This window comes from Theropithecus gelada, chromosome 5 (assembly GCF_003255815.1).
Source record: "Theropithecus gelada isolate Dixy chromosome 5, Tgel_1.0, whole genome shotgun sequence".
Taxonomy (NCBI): domain Eukaryota; kingdom Metazoa; phylum Chordata; class Mammalia; order Primates; family Cercopithecidae; genus Theropithecus; species Theropithecus gelada.
In genome coordinates, this window is record NC_037672.1 from 147,185,366 (window position 1) to 147,204,115 (window position 18,750).

Below are 18,750 nucleotides of genomic sequence, written 5' to 3' on the forward strand. Positions count from 1 at the left end.
GGGTGACAGAGCGAGACTCCGTCTCAAAAAAAAAAAAAAAAGACTTAGAGATTGTCATCGTGGCTGCTTGTAGTAGCCTCCATAGTTATAACTGAAGAGGCAGGCACCTCTCTCATCACTCTGGCATCCTAGAAATCAGTGAAACCTCACAGTGAAAGCATGCAGGTATTTTTAGCAAGTAGGCATAGTCACACCACCTGTCTGTTGGTCACAATCCAGTAAGAATCCGGTAAGCCAACACCTTACTCGAAAGGCTTACTCAGAGGGGTGCGATGAGATTCTCTGCTGGTTTTGACAGGCCATGTAGTCAGCTGTGGTGGTGTCTGTCTTTGGAAGAACAGGACAGCAGGAGTTGCGTTCCATGCTACCCCTTTGATAGACTGTAGAGCTGTCTGTTGTATTAAACCATATTCATGTACAGACAGTGGATTCTGTTTACCATTGTTAACCAACCACAAGTCTCAAGTGCCACTGTTTTTGCCAAACAAAACCAAGTCTAACCATGCAGGCTGTGTTACCAGCCTCTGGGTGCTAATTCCGATTGTTTTCATATCTCATTACTCATACTGAAGTATTTCAAATTATCAGAAATCCAATATGAAAATAATAAAGGTTTCTGTTCTTGAATACATTCCTAATTCAGCATTTATAATACTTTACATTGGATTTCATTCTCGTTAATGGAAACGATGTTCCTAATGTTTAAAAAACCCACAAAAATGCCAATGATGCAAATCTATTTACAGGTACTATCTAGTGTATTTTTTTAATTCAGTATACTTCAGAATTATTTTTTAAAGAAAAAATTTACCTTAAATTCTATGTGAGGAAAGGCTGTGAATTTATCAATTTGTATATCATGTGACTGAATTACAGGAATGTTACTATAATTATATAATCGTAAAACATGTTCTAAATATACCATAGTGTATATTTTGATCAGCAAGTCTAGAATTGGGTGACTTCCTTTAGTTGGTTTAATAGGCTTGCAGGACTTTTCTCATAATCTTAGAGGATAGGACAGTGTGAGAATTGCCAAGAAGCTTGGGCTCTGGAGTCAGGCCTGGGTTGGGATTCTGGTTCCACGTTTGCTGTGGTGATGGGCTAGTTACATACCCTCTCTGAGCTCTGATTTCTTCACAGATCAATGGAGATGATGATCATGCCTAACTCATTCAATGCAAAATACTCACTTCATGACTTGGTACAAAGTAGGATTCAATAAACCATATGGGTGTCCTGTTTCCTTTTTTACAAAGGCAAGGTTGTTTGGCTATAGATGACCTGCAGTGGTTAGAATGACAGAGTGAACCTACAGAGATTATGGTAGCCGAACAGTTCATTAAAATTGCTGCCAGAAACTTCCTCCACTGATGTTCTCAACCTTGGCTGCATGTTGGATCATCTGCGGAGCTTTTAAAAAATCCTGGTACCTGGGATTCTTTAATTAATTTGGGATTCAGATTGACAATAGAATTTTTCAAATCTTCCTATGTGATTCTAAGATGTGAGGAAAGAGAATGGCTGCTTTATAGCAACAACCATACCCTGAAGGTTGTTCTGTTCTAGAGTTTAAAAGTACAAGAATTATCTTGGAGGAAAAGCTTTCCTAAGAAAGTTCTTGCTGACCAGGAGTTTACCTGCTGCCCAAATTCAGCCAATCACCTGTTCTTCTGAAGAAATGTTATTGGAGCATCTCCATGCTCATCTGTTCACATATGACCGCTTTCATGCTCCAGCAGCAGAGTCAAAGAGTTGCCACAGAGAACCTGTGACCCACAAAGCCTAAAATGTTACTTTCTGGTCCTTCATAGAAAATGTTTCTGACCTGCCGGGCGCGATGGCTCACACCTGTAAACTCAGCACTTTGGAAGGTCGAGGCGGGTGGATCGCTTGAGGTCAAGAGTTCAAGACCAGCCTGGCCAACATGATGAAACCCCATCTCTACTAAAAATACAAAAATTAGCCAGGCATGGTGGCACACACCTGTAATCCCAGCTACTTGGGAGGCCAAGGCAGGAGAATCACTTACACCTGGGAGGCAGAGGTTGCAGTGAGCCGAGATTGCGCCACTGCACTCCAGCCTGGGTGACAGAGTGTCTCAAAAAAAAAAAAAAAAAAAAAGGAAGAAAATGTTTCTGACTTGACCCTTATAGTAGACCATTTACCACTTGAATTGTGATGCCATTTTCCAAAACACACTCAAGAAACTCACTACAGACAAATATTTCCTAGATTCTGTTCATTTGTCCTTTTATTAAAAAAATATATATATGTTAGGGAAAAACTTTCTCAAACCATGTTTTTGCTCTGCTCTCACACCAAAAAAACAATAAGCACAGAAGAAGACTTTTGTGACCAAATGTGGGGGATGAGTTTCATTCCACCACTGAGTAATCCGTTCTACAGCAGGTACCAGGTGGGTGTCCTCCCAATTCAATTCTGACAGTGTCTACCTGGAGATAGCATCAGATCCCATGGGTTGAGGGCCCAGTCCCCAAAACTACCCCCTCCTTCAGACACCAGTGGCAAGTCTGGGCCTCTGGAACTTGTGAATGACCAGCTTCAAGTTGGAGGTCCCATGACCCCTCTTTGGGTTCGATTGATTTGCATTTCACTGAACACTTCACTGTACTCAGGGAAGTGTTTACCAATTTATTATAAAGGATATTATGTTACAAAGGATACAGATGAAGAGATGCATAGGGCAAGGTATGGGGGAAGGCGTGCACAGCTTCCATGGTCTCCCTGGGCATGCCATCCTCCAGAAACCTCCACATATGCAGCTATCCAGAAGCGTTCCCAACCCTGTCCTTTTGGATTTTTATGGAGGCTTCATTACATAGGCATGATTGACAACCCTGTAGAAATACGACTGGACAAAAAGGGATATGACCTAATCCCAGCAAAGTCGGTTTGTTCTGATTTTTCTTAGCCTCTTTGTAGAGCATTCCTCGCTTCAGGGTACGGGGCAGGACCTCCTCTGGAATGAGAGTCTTATGACTGCAGTCAGATTTGAGTCCTGCCTTAGGCAGGTGAAAGGAGGGCAGGAGAAGGTCAGAGAGATTGTTTTCTGAGGCCTAAAGCATCCCAACATTATAACAAGGGCTGTGGGAGTTATGAGCCAGGAACATGGAGGAAAACCAATATAGCACAAGGGTAGCTAGCATTATACTCAAGTCAACAGTCATATGCGATAATGCAGTAAGGAATCACTCTTGCTACTTTTTTTTCGAGACTTGTCTATTTCAGAACAGAAAACAGTTTAGTGTAGTACTTAACATTTCTCCTTAAACTTCAGATTTGTAGAACTTGTGGTAATCTGCTTATCAAAGAAGTTTAACATAGGACCCTCTGACATAACTCCCTGGCTAAAAACATAGAAAAGTGGAGTGTTGCTCTTCATCAGATGTCCGCAATCAGCCATGAATGCCTTTAAATGATGCTAGCAGTTGAGAGCACTGTAAAGCGTCTTCTGCTCTGTTTTCAAGTCTTTTTAAAAGAGTTCTCAGCAGCCGGGCATGGCGGCTCACACCTGTAATCCCAGCACTTTGGGAGTCCAAGGCAGGTGGATCACTTGAGGTCAGGAGATCGAGACCAGCCTGGCTAAAATGGTGAAACCCTGTCTCTACCAAAAATATAAAAAAATCAGCCGGGCATGGTGGCGGGTGCCTGTAATCTCAGCTACTTGGGAGGCTGAGGCAGGAGAATCGCTTGAACCCAGGAGGCAGAGGTTGCAATAAGCCGAGATCATGCTCCTACACTCCAGCCTGGGTGACAAAGTGAGACTCCGTCTCAAAAAAAAAAAAAAGTTTTTAGCAGAAGAGGATTCTTGCACATTTCCCTTCCTTGCTTATTAATAAAAATGGAGCCACTGCTGCCAGAGAAGTAGCAAGGTGGTGCAGGGGCACCAGATCCCAGAGAAGACACTCAGCAATATCTTCAAGGTTCTCTCCTGTCAGCCTCCCTCCTTGGCCGATCAGAATCAGGACCTCACTAGGAAATATATCCCCCGCCCCCTTGCCACTGTCAAACACAATGCTGTCTCTGAACCAACTGGTAATTATGAATGGTGTCCTGAAAAACTGTAAATGCTGCCATCCATTATGCTTTATGGAGAAGGACCTTGCTAGCATACAGCATCTAGGCACTTTTCTTTGTGCTGTCTCAGCATCATAGTTGCTGATGGAAGCAGGAATGCTCATTAGCATTTTAAGAGATTTTAATAGAAATTGTTAGTTTGACAATAGAAATGGGACAGGTTTAATCTTAAATGCCGTATTTGATCTTGCTGGTACTAATTTAATTCTTACTTCATTAAGAGAGTAATTCATTTACAGGAGACAAGGGAATATACAAATTTTGCAAAGGAAATGATGAGAATTGTGCGAAGTCATAGCTTTATTTCTTGTGTTTTCATTGCTCTTTGTCTGCATGTTTCTCAGGGCACTGGGAATGCTTTGCCTTATATTTAACAATAGATGCTTCACATTTGCCAGCGATCTGTTCAGAGATCTTGCTGAATACCCAGCTTTTCTTCTACCTCTGGAAAGCCAGGCTTCATTAGTGGGAGGTCCAATGAACTGAATTCCTAGCTGAGCAATTCAAACGCAAGCTCAGATTTGTGCTGTAGCAAAATGGCTCCCTCTCACGGCTCTTCAGAGTCATTTGTAACCATCATCACCTGTCCTGAAATGCAGAGGTTTCACTGACGGTTTTAAGTTTAGGTGCATCTGTCCCTCCTCATTAGATTGTAAACATCTGAGCAGTAATAACGATGTGTCTTAATCTTCTTATCCCTTAAAACAGCACAAGTCATTGCTGTAGATTTTACAGAGGAGTGAAGAGGGAGAAAGAAAATTGTCTCTGTGTCTAATTATGTTTCTCTGTTCAGCTGCACTATAATTATCCCTTTTATTTTTTCATATTTTTTTCTTCTCTTTAGGAAAGGCATATTTTCAAATAAATGAGCATATTTGGTTAAGTAATTGGATAAGCCATCCCTGTTAACGCTACATAATTGTTTATTTGTTTTAATGCTTGAGGCTTAACACCTTTTAAAAAAATACTAATTTGACAGCTTTGAAAAATGTCCTTGGCCTTAGTGTTTGCTAAGAAGCTGCATTTCCTGGTATTTAGTGGAGACTTTGTTAGGTACACTTGAAAGTGGCCCTTTGCTTGGCCCCATGTCATGCTCGCTCTTGTGCTCTCTCGTTCTCTCTCTCTCTCTCTCTCTGTCTCTTTCTCTCTCTCTCTCTCTTTCTCTCTCTCTCTCTCCTTTTCCCTCCCTCCCCCCTCCCCCTCTCCCCCTGCCACAAGGCCCCCTTTTCCTTCTGAGGCTCAAGGCTTCAGCCCAGGTGCCACTGTCTTTTAGTCACTGAAGACCAGCCTTCCATCAGTTGTCCTGTTTCGTGGTCTCTTTCCCTGCTCAATGTCACCCACAAATCCCAACACATGCCAGATTTGTAAATGCTGAGCTGTACAGGGGATCTGGGTAGGGTGGGAGTGAAGGTTTAATCAAAATAAACATTGGGAACATTACAATGGTCCACAGGAACTCAAGTGATAAACACTTCGATTAGTTACTGATCCACGTGAAAATGTACATTGAAGTAGAAATGCCTGTGTTTCAGCCCCTCCCGATATGATGAGTGTCCTTGACTCAGACAACACATCAGCTTGCGTTAACCCAGTGCTTACCCAGATTAGCTCAAGAACAGGACTTGTTGCAGGACCATTACCTGCTTCCAGGATATCTGAACGAGCAGGCTTCGGGGAGAGCAGGGACCCAGGTACAGGTCTTAGGACCTCAGCAGTTGGTGTGGGGACCTGCACTCTGCTCAAAGTCCTGAGGCCTGAGTACTGGGAGAGGAGGTGGTTCTCCTGCCCAGTGACCTTGCCTGACCCAGCTGCCTGTGGCCTGACCATGTGGGGCTGTGTTTCCCTGGGCTGTGAGATTAGACATGTGGGTCCACTGGTCACTGTCCACCATGCTTCCTGAGCATTGACTTTCCACCTCCCCCGTTACTTTATTCTGGGGGCAGGCCGTGATCAGCAGAGATCTTTTTATCTTCTGAGATATGACTTTCCAGAAAAATCATGTTCTTATCTTTATTCCCATTAAGAATTTAGCTGGCCAGGCCAAGTGGTGGCTCACGCCTATAATTCCAGCACTTTGGGAGGCTGACGCGGGCAGATGGCTTGATCCCAGGAGTCTGAGACCAGCCTGGGAAACATAATGAGACCCTGTCTCTACAAAAAATACAAAAATTAGCTGGGTGTGGTGGTGTATACCTGTAGTCCTAGCTACTTGGGAGACTGAGGTGGGAGGATCCCTTGAGCCTGGGAGGTGGAGGCTGCAGTGAGCCAAGATTGCATCACTACACTCCAGCCTGGGCAACAGAGTGAGACCCTGTCTTTTATTTAGCAAAAGGTCTCTTATGGCCGTTTACATTCAACAGTTCACAAACATTCTTTTTTTTCTTTTTTTGAGAAGGAGTTTCACTCTTGTTGCCTATACTGGAGTTCAGTGGTACGATCTCAGCTCACTGCAACCTCCACCTCCCGGTTCAAGCTATTCTCATGCCTCAGCCTCCCAGGTAGCTGGGATTACAGGCATGCGTCACCACACCTGGCTGATTTTGTATTTTCAGTAGAGACGGGGTTTCACCATGTTGGTCAGGCTGGTCTCAAACTCCTGACCTCAGGTGGTTCACCCGTCAAGGCGTCCCAAGGTGCTGGGATTATAGGTGTGCACCACCGCACCAAGCCGACGTTCTTAATCACTCATTTCACGGTTCTCTGCTAGATGATTTTTAAAAAGGCACTGATAAACTAGTATTGAGTTAGTGTTACATGTCAGACACAAAGTGATTTTACAGGGATAAGCTAATTTTTATTTTCTAGCAAATCTTTGAGTTGGACACTGCTACTATCTCCATTTTCAGAGGAGAAAATTAAGACTTGAAAGTTTAAGTAACTTTGGAAAGATAAAAGCAAATTGAATTATTGTAAGTATGAAACGCATCAGAACGAGTGGTGGGAAACACATTAGACAAGTAGACAGGGGACAGATCATGGCCTGAATGCCATGCTGAAGATTTTGGAGTTACTTATTATGTTGGTAACAAAGACACACTGGGGTTTTTTAATCCTAGAGGTGATATCTCAACTGTTCTCAGGAAAAATTTCTCTGGCAATACTATGTGGAATGGGAGAGACGGAGAGTAACTAAAGAGGCCTTTGATGCAATGCCAAGTGTAGCTGGAGAAGGACTTGGACCAGGGTGGCGGCCGTGGGTGGGGAATGGAACAGAGAATGGTGTGATTTTCTTTTAGGCTTTCCTTTTACGTCCCTTCTCTGGACATTGTTTTTAAACACTGTAGCTTTTTAAACATTCTGCCACAGAGTGCTGTCGATTTGGAGTTGCCTCCAATTTTAGCAGCTAAAAATTAACAACAAAAAAGTTAAATTTTAAAAAATTGCAGTTGTCCATCAGTTATCATTTATCATGAGGAAATAAAATGATTAAACTCCTAGGAGTCACGTGTTTAACCTGGAACCATTAGAATTCTCTATAGTTCTAAGCCTTATTGTGCCACTAATAACTATCTTGTCCAGCTGTGATGCCATAGAGTCTTTTAATTCCTTTTATGGAAGTAAAAAATAACATAATTTCAAAAAAAGGCAACAATGATGATTTTTCTTGTGTCTAATCTGAATGAACTATCTAAGGAAGAAATGCATTAGTGTGATGTAGGTAAGGAGAGAGGTGAGATGAGAAGAAAGGGAACGCCTCCTCGGTTTCTGTGACATGTTTTTACATTCTGTAAGCATTTTCTGTGTCAACAGATTAGTTAGCTAAAGATTTGTGAATTATCCTGATAAATAATGGTCATTCTCCTCTTTCAGCAGGTTTCTGCTCATGGCAGATCTTCTTCCAATGTAAACGGTGGACCTGAACTTGACCGTTGCATGAGCCCTGAAGGTAGTTCTCAATCTGATCATTACTTTGGTAAAGGATATTATGCACGTGAACTTGGTGCTCACCTAAAACTCACTTGTGCTAAATTACAGTCTTCCTAAAGAGGGACGTGATCACATCACCTATCAGCCCCTTTGGCCTTAGTAAGAGGTGGGGATGGGGGTCACTTCAAGATAAAGAAAAATCTCATTGTCGTTGACTAGGCTATTGAAGCTTCAAATTTTAGACTTGGGCTTCTTTTATTTTTGTGGTGATCTGCTCACAACTTCTAAATATATTTCCTTTCTCTCAATTAGATAACAAAACTGTGTTTTCTTGATTTGGTGTCTTCTGTGTGCTGGACACTGGGACATGTAGTGGGAAGTGGGCCGATCTTAACCCTCCCCCTGACATACTTTTTGAGAAAGCTTTGAGCCAGGAATTAGCCTTAACAAGACATCTATCTTATCTGGGCTCTTAAGAGTTTTCTCTACTAGAAAATCTTGAAGAGAAATCTTGAACATTTTGAAGATTAAATTCCCACCACCATCCTCTTCTCCTTTCTTTGTTATTTTTTTCTTTTTCTGTCATCTTGTGTCCCCTGCCCCTTTCTTGAACATCGACAAAAAAGGTTGGATAAGTTTTAGTGAAATACCCTTTTTACCTAAAGCTCAGCACTTATTTCACCTGATGTTTCAGGGATTTGTTAGGTTTATTGATTGTAGGTTTCTGATTTCAACCAACAAAGTCAAAAGGAAATTGATGATTCGGGTGTTCTGTTTAGGAAATGTGCCCAGATATTTTATTTAGTTTCACCATAGATTTAGAAATAAATGCATCACAGTTTACTATTTTACAAATATGTAGGAATCAGTATAAAATGCTGATGTTTTCTTTAGAATTTGCATTTATCCTTTTTGCAGGTGTGAATGGAAATAGATGCTCTGAGTCATCAACTCTCCTTGAGAAATACAAAATTGGAAAGGTCATTGGTGATGGCAATTTTGCAGTAGTCAAAGAGTGTATAGACAGGTGAGTGGACAGTGAGGATAATTCTTTGTTCATCTGCAGATACAGTTTTCCTTGGAGTTTATTCTTAATTTTAAAAAGGCCCTTGTGGAAAGTCTCTCTTTCCTTTTCCCTGAGTCTGCCATTGGGACCAGCCATTTCTTTCCCTTTTTTTTTTTTTTTTTCCCAAAAAAAAAAAAGGCAGAGTCTCACTCTGTCACCCAGGCTAGAGTTCTGTGGCACCATCATAGCTCACTGCAGCCTCAATCTCCAGGGTGCCATGATTCTCCCACCTCCGCCTCCCGCTAATTTTTAAATTTTTAATAGAGACAGGGTCTTGCTTTGTTGCCAGGCTGGTCCTAGGCTCCTTGCTTCAAACAATCCTCCTGTCTTGGCCTACGGAAGTACTGGAATTATAGGTGTGAGTGACTGTGCCCAGCCAGGATCGGCCATTTTGCGTGCCTACAGGAAGAATATAGTATGTATATACATAGAGTATAAAACTGTTTTATGTGCATTTGGGCTGAGATATATATAAGGATCTCATCATTAGCCGGAGAGGAATGACAAGAATAAGTCGTTTTTAAGAACATCTCCTGTATTTACCTGTGTCAAGCGTTGTTCTCAGTCTGTACTTGTATTAAATCGCTTTATTCCCACAGTAATCCTCCCTCTCAGTTAATACTTGATGGAATATTCCAGTGGTTTAGGATATATGAGCTCTGACTCTGTTTAAGATCACAATCAGGCCAGGCCTGGTGGGCTGGCTCACACCTGTAATCCCAGCACTTTGGGAGGCTGAGGTGTGTGGATTACATGAGGCCAGGAGTTCAAGACCAGCCTGCCACCATGTTGAAACCCCATCTCTACAAAAAACAAACAAACAAACAAAAAACAAACAAAAAAAAACCCAGATTGGGTGGCACATGCCTGAAGTCCCAGCTACTTGGGGAGGCTGAGGCACAAGAATCACTTGAAGCTGGGAGGCGGAGGTTGCAGTGAGCCAAGATCGTGCCATTGCACTTCAGCCTGGGTAACAGACCAAGACCCTGTCTCAAAAAAAAAGAAAAAAAAATCACAATCAGCCTAGTTTTGCCTATTCCAGATTTTTTATAAACAATTTCCAAACCAGGAAAGAGTCAGATTAGAGTCTTGGTTCAGATTAGAGTCTTGGTGTTTATAGGCTGCTGTCCTTCCCATTCTAAGTGATAATTTGTATCATTTCTGGAGACTTTTCCAGAAAGTTTTGGTAACTACAGTGTTTCCGTTTTGTTACATCTCCAGTGAAGCTTTAGTGCTCCTTACATCGGTACAAAAGGTAATGCCTTGTTCTCTGAGTCCTTTTACCCAGCTCTAATACACAGACTGCCACCTAAGTAACAAAGTAAAACATCTGAAGTATGACTTTTAAAGACTGGTCAGAAATCTGAGGCAGGATTTAGTTTTTGTTATAGGGAGAACAGTTTAAGGACAAGTGACTCTTCCAAGCCAGGCCTCATCAGTGTGTACTATGACCACCTGGCAAATCCAGCTGTGCTTGAGAGAATGAGTGTATTCTACGACTACCGTGGTGTTCTTTATTGAATGGTTTTTCTATACTAAAAGACATTTTTGGCATGTTCAAATTAAATTATTTTAAAAGTGATTAAAAATTAAATAGTGGCTGGGCCCAGTGGCTCACACCTGTAATCCCAGCACTTTGGGAGGCCGAGGCGAGCGAATCACCTGAGGTCAGGAGTTCAAGACCAGCCCGGCCAACATGGTGAAACCTATCTCTACTAAAAATACAAAAATTAGCCCGGTGGTGGTGGCAGGTGCCTGTAATCCCAGCTACTCTGGAGGCTGAGGCAGGGAGAATCGCTTGAACCTGGGAGGAGGAGGATGCAGTGAGCTGAGATTGCACCATTGCACTCCAGCCTGGCTGACAGAGTGAGACTCTGTCTCAAGTAAATAAATAAATAATAACATCAAGATTCTTTTACCCATGTGAATGATCTTTCTAGTGCCAGGAAAGAGCATTTAAAGGTGTGACTAATATGGTACCAGATCAGATCCTAGCTGAAGTTTTGGCTGAGAAATAATGAAAGTCAGGGGACTTTTCACTTTTGAATTATAGACTAGTGTCATTAATGGACTAATATAAAAATATATTGATAATAAAATTTTTCATTAATTTCACTTTTTAAAACTTTATTCTGTCTCCTAAGAGAACTATTTTGAGATTTACATATAGAAAAATATTTCTTGCCTCTCCCTATGTAACAGAATTGAAATACTTTAAATATGAGTTACTTAATATTATAGTTAATGTTCATGAAAGATTATTTAATTAACATATAGTTTGGCTTTGTTTTTGTTTTTAATTTTGGGAGTACCTTTGTTCCCTGACTCCACTAGATATTTTCTTTAATGCACAGAGGAAGACCCAAGTTTTTCCTTCCTGGGTTTGTGCTATAGAAGAAAACAGGAATGGGCCAGGTGTGGTGACTCACGCCTGTAATCTCAGCACTTTGGGAAACTAAGACAGGAGGATCAGTTGAGCCCAGGAGTTCACGAACAACCTACACAACATAATGAGACCTCGTCTCTACAAGAAACAAACAAAACAAATTTAAAGTATAAAAAAGAAAGAAAACAGGAATGATGGTATCTGATTTATGTCTTTAAATGGTCTTCTTCTGATTATTCCATAGGTCCACTGGAAAGGAGTTTGCCCTAAAGATTATAGACAAAGCCAAATGTTGTGGAAAGGTATAGTATGCATAACTCCTTTGTAAAAGAAACTGGAGTACCTTGGTAAGGTGTTTGCTGTGATGAAGGAATTTAAGTGGGAACTTGACTCTCACAGCAGGAGTAGACCCCAGTAATAGTGGGAAAAACAGTCAAGCTATTTTATTCCTGCTATTTTTCAGAAACTTTAATCCTAAAACAGGAACTTGATTTGATCTTGTTCCTAACTAGAAAATGTAAATTCTTTCCTCTGGGAGATACCTATTTTAATATCCAACAACACTGAAAAGGTGTGTCAGGAACTGTGAGGGACCTGGGACTTTACTGGCAAGCTAACAAAGCCTTCCAGCTTCATATAGGCCAGCAGAACACAAGATTTCTGAGTCAGAGACAAAGGAATTTGTTACTCGTGGCACAGCAGGTAGCATGAGCTTCACGCTTGCATTGGTTCCCCTTAACTCCCAAGTCCCATGGCAGTGAGGCAGAGGGGCCCAGTTGGATGATTTACACACAATGCGTTTATGTCATAGCTGGGGAACTCTGAGCTTAGGAAACTCTCAATCTTAGGAGGAGATGCTAGCAATCCTGACCAATCTTTGCCTCAGAGGAGAATATTATTTTCATTATCCTGGTCAGGAAACAAATCTGCCATTTGCCTGTAAGAGAGACTCATCTCTGTGTTCCAGGGGTGTTGGCTGGACAAACATCCTTGGAAAGATATTTGGAATAGAAGCTGATGCATGATGAGCAGAGATGCTGTGAAGAATCCTGTCCTCAATAAGATAAACTTTTTTCTTCTGTCCCACTCTCTATCTGGGGTTGGGAAAAGATCAACCAATAAAATGCTGCTACAGTTACTGATACTTTAACTATGTTTGAAAAAATAAATATTCTATAGCAGCGATGACAAAGACCTTTCTAGATGCCATTGTGGTAGCATATCAAGAGAACAAGCCGTAGAGCTGCATCGTTCAACACCAGAGCTACCAGTCGTATGCAGCTGTAACGCACTTCAGTGTAGCCAGTCTGGATTGAGATAGGCTGCTAAGTGTAAAATACACACCAGATTTTGAAGACTTAGTACTAAAAAAAGAATGTGAAATACCTCATTAATATCTTTGTATGTGATCACATGTTGAAATGAAAATATTTAGATACATTAAGTTATAATTTTAAAAATCTTGCTTTTTAATGTGGTTCTTGGTTAGAGTTTTGTATATGGATCATGGTGTATATTTATGCTGGACACTGCTGCTCTAAAGCCAGATTCTATAAAGTGTATTCCTGGCTCTGCCTCTTCTTGGAAAATTTATTTAACCCCTCTATTTCTTCCTTTAAAATGTGGTTATTATCGACACCTAGAACATAAGATTATTGTGAAAATTGGTTGAATTAAGCCATGGAAAACAGAGAAGTGCTAGTATATAATAAGAATTCAACACATGTTAACTGCTAACATTATTAATCTGCCAGAGGAGTTTAGAATTTATAATTAGCAGGATTTGATCTGATAGTTGTCATTTTATAGTTACGGAACTCCTAAACTAGTCTTCATTGGACTTCTACAAAATAGTGTTTTTTTAACAGGAAATGTAGAATATTCTGCTCAAATGTTTTAGAAAAATCTTCTCAGAACTCCAGAATGGAAAATCCAGGAGGCAAATTTGTCATTTCCTTTTTTTTTTTTTTTTTAACTACACTGTGATAATTACTGAAGCATAAACTGTGCAAAATGCCCCTTTTCCTTTGAATAAGTGAGGTTTTCTTTCCCTTAATTTTCTTTAAATAATTCGATGGGCTTTTACTTATTCTTCTAGCAATGTAACTATTATTTTTCACTGTAATAGCCTTTTCTCCGTATGTGTAAGTGTTCTGCTTTCCATGCGGTGGCGTGCAATTTAAGCAGAATGTGTCATAGTTTGGTGAGCCAGGTTCTATAGAACGATACTAAAATTTTTTTCAAAACAGTTAAAAAAAATGCTATGGTAAGGACATGGGTTACCTGATTAAAATTTAAACAGCTGTTTCCATGGTTGGGAAAAAAAAAGGTGTTTGTATGCAGAAAATTTAGTCTGGTACACTAAGTGCTGAGGCAAATGGATAAGTGAGTTCTAACATTTGGATCTTATTTTTTCTAGTCTCTGAATGTCATTCTATTTTTATAATGCATGATCAAATACTTTTTCCAGTTTTACATTTTGCTTATCTAAACAACTATTTCCACATTAAGACTGTATAAAATTATAATTTTAAAACTCGATTAGTTACAAATAAGTTGATTTTTCCCATTATATTTTATTTTTAGAAAAAAATTATATAGAGAATTTTTGTTAATTTGAGGGGGTAGTATTCACTCACTATTTTGGGGTATTGGCCACCTGCTGTATATGGAAAATTAATAATGCTGAAAATAATATCTGCTGTTTGTTAAAATGTATTATTTATCCACGCTTGGATATATAAGAACTTTGCACATTACCTTTAATGACTTGAAAAACAGATGCACCAGTGTTACAGATAAGGAAACAGACTCAGATTAAATAGCTTTCAAAAGGCCACACAGAGACAGAGCTGTGAGTGGAATTTTGGGCTGTTTGGTTACACAGCCTGTACATTGGCTGATCTGTGTTCTCTCTCTGAGTTCAATGTATTCATTTCTTCAGGTAATATGAACTTGGGAAACATTCTTGCTTTCTCTTGCCTTCTGTTTGTTCATTCTTAATATGCACTGGCATTGTTAGATTAATGTAGTCACCTAAATTTTGGTGCATATTCTGTCTGCAAGACACTGTGCTAAGAATAGGGTAATATATATATTAATACCAGTTCTGCAAAGAATGTTGGAGTTCAGGGGAAGCACGTGGGAGAGAAGTAGGTGACCAGCGAAGATGCTACAGGGGAAGAAGCATTTGGGCTGGAGCAGGAACAGTGGGAAGGGAGGGTTTCAGTAGGCAGCAATCAAAGAGCGGCCTACCGGGTGATCAGAACAGTCTGAGCAAAGGCCCAGAGGACAGAAAGCATGTTGGGCCCTTCTCAGTAGGAGATTATGACGAGCTGTGTTGGGGCCAGATTTATAGAGGCTTTGGAGAAGGCTAGGGTATTTATAAATTTAAGAATTCTTCCAGTTCTAATATTCTCTTTCATGCTGAATAAATATTTATTGAATTCTCACAGTGTACAAAGCCCTGAGCTTTCTGTTCTGGTGCTTAGAAGTGGTCCTTCTTTGTCTTCCTGCCGTATACAGTTTTGCATCCATCATCTACATGGGCCCGGGCAGGACAGAAATCCAGAAGTATATTTGGAAGTATTCGTTTCCCCAGGCTGTGGGAATAAATTACCACAAACTTGGTGGCTTAAAACAACCAAAAAATATTTTCTCACAGTTCAGGAGGCTGAAAGTAAAAAATCTCTGCTTCATTTGGGGGTTTTGGGGGGAATCTGTTCCTTGCCTCTGAGCATCCCGTGACTAGCAGTATTCTTGGGTTGTGGTCACATCCCACCAGTCTCCGTCCATCTTCACGCTGCCTTCTCCTCTGTCTGTGTGAAACTTCCCTGTGCTTCTCTAAGAACATCTGTGGTGGCATTTACCCCTCTCCCTCTGACAATCCAGGGTTATCTCTCCACCGCAGAACCCTTCATCACATCTGCAGAACCCTTTTCTCAAGTAAGGTAATATTTCCAAGTTACAGCGATTAGGACTTGATGTCTTTGGGTATCCATCATTCAGTCTGTTACGTATGTTTACCACAGAAATCTCACGTGGTGATTTGTACATTTTCTCTCTCTCACCACTTTTTCCTCAGCAGTGTGCTCTGAGCAACACAGACGCCAGCTTTGAAGCCATGTGGGCAGTGCAGTGCGTGATGTATCTACTCCTTCACATGAACACTTTGGTACCTACTGTTTGTTAGTAACTGTGCTAGTTGCTGGAGAGTGAGGTAACCAAAACCTCCACAAGCTCTCAGTTCCGGAGGGTTAGAGACCAGCACACAAACAGTTGAAAGATAGTGGGATGAGAGCTGTGATATGGGGCTGTGAGAACAGGACTACCTGACCCAGCTGTGAGTGAGCAGGGGAGGTGACTTAGAGGAGGGGCCATCTGATCTGGTCCTGAGAAGTACATAGGAGTTTGCCAAGAAGTAGATGAAGAAAGTTCCAGATAAAACTATGACCGGAATGGTGGCTCATGCCTATAATCCCAACACTTTGGGAGGCTGACGTGGGAGGATTCCTTGAGCCCAGGAGTTCGAGACCAGCCCTGGCAACATAGCGAGACCCCATTTCTACAAAAAATAATTAACTGGGTGCACACCTGTGGTCCCAGCTACTCAGAAGGCTGAGGCAGGAGGATTGCTTGAGCTTGGGAGGTTGAGGTTGCAGTGAGCTGGGATCACACCACTGCATTCCAGCTTGGGCGACAGAATGAGACTCTGTCTCAAAGAAAAGAAAGCTACCTGTGTAAATGCCTAGAAGTCGAGGTAAGGGATTAGCAAGAGGAACAGAGAGAACTGAATGGATGAATGGATGGATTCAGAGGCCACCAAGGAGGTAACTGGGCAGATATTGGTGACTGTGGGTATATTATCCACCCACAAGGAGGAGGAGGAAAGAAGGAATCAGGGTGCATTTCCTGTTTCTGCTTGGGACAGCAGTTTCCTTCAATGAGATGGAGAACACAGAGGAAAGGACTGCTTTATGGGCTGGAGTGGGTTGAGACAAGATGATTAGTCTGGTTTGAGAGAGTTGCTTTGTCTCCTGGTATACCCCCCCATCCCTCTCTCTTTGTATGTTAAAAATCACCGTGTCCAAAGATAAGGCAGTGTCCTTTGCCAAGTTAGCAGTTTCGTCATTTACTCTCATACAGAACTGTGGAACACTGCCATGAGATGATTCATATGTAAATTATTTGGAGTTAGAATCATGAATCACTTAACATAAATAATGGTAGATGATTGAATAATGTAAGTTCAGTATGGCTCAAGACAAAAGTGATATTCGTATTATATTTAGAAATATTCTCTTGGAAAATTTAGAGCATTTTTTTACATATTAGAAACAAAGACTACATACAGGTTGCACAAGGAATAGATAATGTCTGTAAGGATTTTTATGCAGTACTTTTATTTTGCTTCTGATGATGGTTAGTTTCAAAAGTGGATTGTTCCTTCATAGACAATTTTACAGGGACAGTAAGAGGTTGAGGAAGGCTAACAGCGCCCATGTTTTAACAAAAACATTCACTCTGTGCTTAGAATACTAGCCATTGTCAAGTAGAATTCAGTAGGCTAATGAGTGATGGTGGAGGAAATGTTGCTGCGATATTTGAAAGGTAACACTGCTGGTGGCCCTTAGGAGAAGTTCCACAATGTATCCCAGAAGACCTTCTGTTGTGCCTTTTATTGAAAAAGATAATAACTTTGAGGAGTTGTAGTCTTGAGAGAGGTTATTGGGGTACTGGTGAGGGGATTATCTTACAGATATCACTAAATTAGCAACACAAACACAGCCTCCAAGGAGAGGCGAATATATAGACTCTTCTAACTTCGGATAAAATGAGGAGCAGGGAGGAGAATTGAAGTGATAGATTTGTGTAGCTTTAAAATAAAAAGCCTATTTAATGACAGTAGCAACTGTTGTCTTTGCTTCACATGGAGTGAAATAAATTCATGTGCTTACTTGTAGATGTTCACAAAAGTGTATCTAACCCTGCTTTTTAGTGTGATTGAGGATATGCTTGGTGCAGATGACCCAAAAGCTTCAAATATGTGAATCAATGGAGAGGGTTTGCCAAGTCTTTTCTTTGTCTTTGCGACCACGAGGGGTCTGACTGTACAGCTGCTTCCCAAGGGAGGAACCGGGGCTCCGTCTGCTGCGCTGTAACTTAGACAGGTGGGGTTGGAGATAGATAGGAGACCCTGTCCTTGGCTTCCCAGCTGTGGTTTACTGGGGTCTAAGAAACACCATTCTTCAGATTTGGAAGCGTTTGTTAAGTCCTGAGCCAGTCAAAGACTTCTTAGCCCTGTTCATTAAAAGAAGCGTAGATTCTCCTCCTTGCACAAACCCTGGTATGATTCTTCACCCCCAAGTCAGTGTGGTGCTACTGTATGCTCTTATCTTTTCAAGGTATTAAGTATTTTCACTTACAGCTGTAATTTTTATTTTGAATAATTCCATCTTGGCATTTACTGAATTCTTCCCCTTTGGAAGGTGATAATGTGTGTATAAGAAAGATGGGCTTGGATGTCAGAAACCTAGTTTACATTCAACCTCCAGTAACTGTTTCCAAGGATAAAGTGTTCAAACATAACACAAGTACCTTACACAGCTACTAACAAACAGTGACTAGATTCCTAGTAAATGTTGGTTTCTTTCTTTCCCATACTTCTGTTTAGTAAATTTGCACTGTCACTTGCCAACATTTATTGAGTGACGGCTTGGACAGGCACAGTGCATTCAGTGCTCAAGAAACACAACCTACCATGTGCAGGAGCTTGAAACAGATTTTTCTCCACGTTATTTATTCATTTGTTATAATTTTTATTTCCACCTATGGTCCAAAAGGATGAGGTGGCTCTTAACTTCATGCATCCATGTGTAAAAATACATGTGTACACATGTTGAGAGGTTTTAATGTCTCATTTAAAACAGAGCAATCATTGTTCATGATTCATGGGTTGACATATTAAGAATAATTCGTTAATTCTTTAAGTAAACATTTTGCTACAGTGCTGATCCCAACTGCATTACTCACCAGGATTGATAATCAGGCAGTGTTTTCAGAGGAGAAGTGATTAGAGCTAAAATGAGAATAGTGGTCCCCGTGGTACTGTATGTTTTCAGATTTCTGAAATACAAGATGTTAAGGAACATCCATCTGGTGAATGATTTCATATCCAGTCATAGAGGAAGAAAGTTCCTTTTTTTCATGAATTTCAGCATGAAATTCAAATTCATGTTAGTAACAGTTTAAAAACTAAAAATGCTTAATGCCAGAAGTTATACGCTATAAGCATGCCAAGTTTTCTTATATGCCTAGTCTTTATTTGTGA

The 18,750-nt window shown here is 40.8% G+C and overlaps 1 protein-coding gene across 5 annotated transcripts in view; it reads left to right on the forward strand.

Moving 5' to 3' along the window:
- The window catches only part of DCLK2 (doublecortin like kinase 2), a 178,269-nt gene that overhangs the window by 135,086 nt on the left and 24,433 nt on the right, over positions 1–18,750 (forward strand). For 3 of the 5 annotated variants that reach the window (XR_003119558.1, XM_025386572.1, XM_025386574.1), the window contains 3 exons: positions 7,915–7,987; positions 8,887–8,995; positions 11,665–11,722. Coding sequence is in view for 4 of the 5 variants with exons in the window: in XM_025386572.1 (XP_025242357.1) it covers positions 7,915–7,987; positions 8,887–8,995; positions 11,665–11,722 (240 nt within the window). In the remaining variant the exon portion in view is untranslated. Of the gene's footprint in view, positions 1–7,911; positions 7,988–8,886; positions 8,996–11,664; positions 11,723–18,750 lie in introns of all 5 variants that reach the window. The other 2 variants (XM_025386569.1, XM_025386573.1) reach the window with 1 other exon arrangement.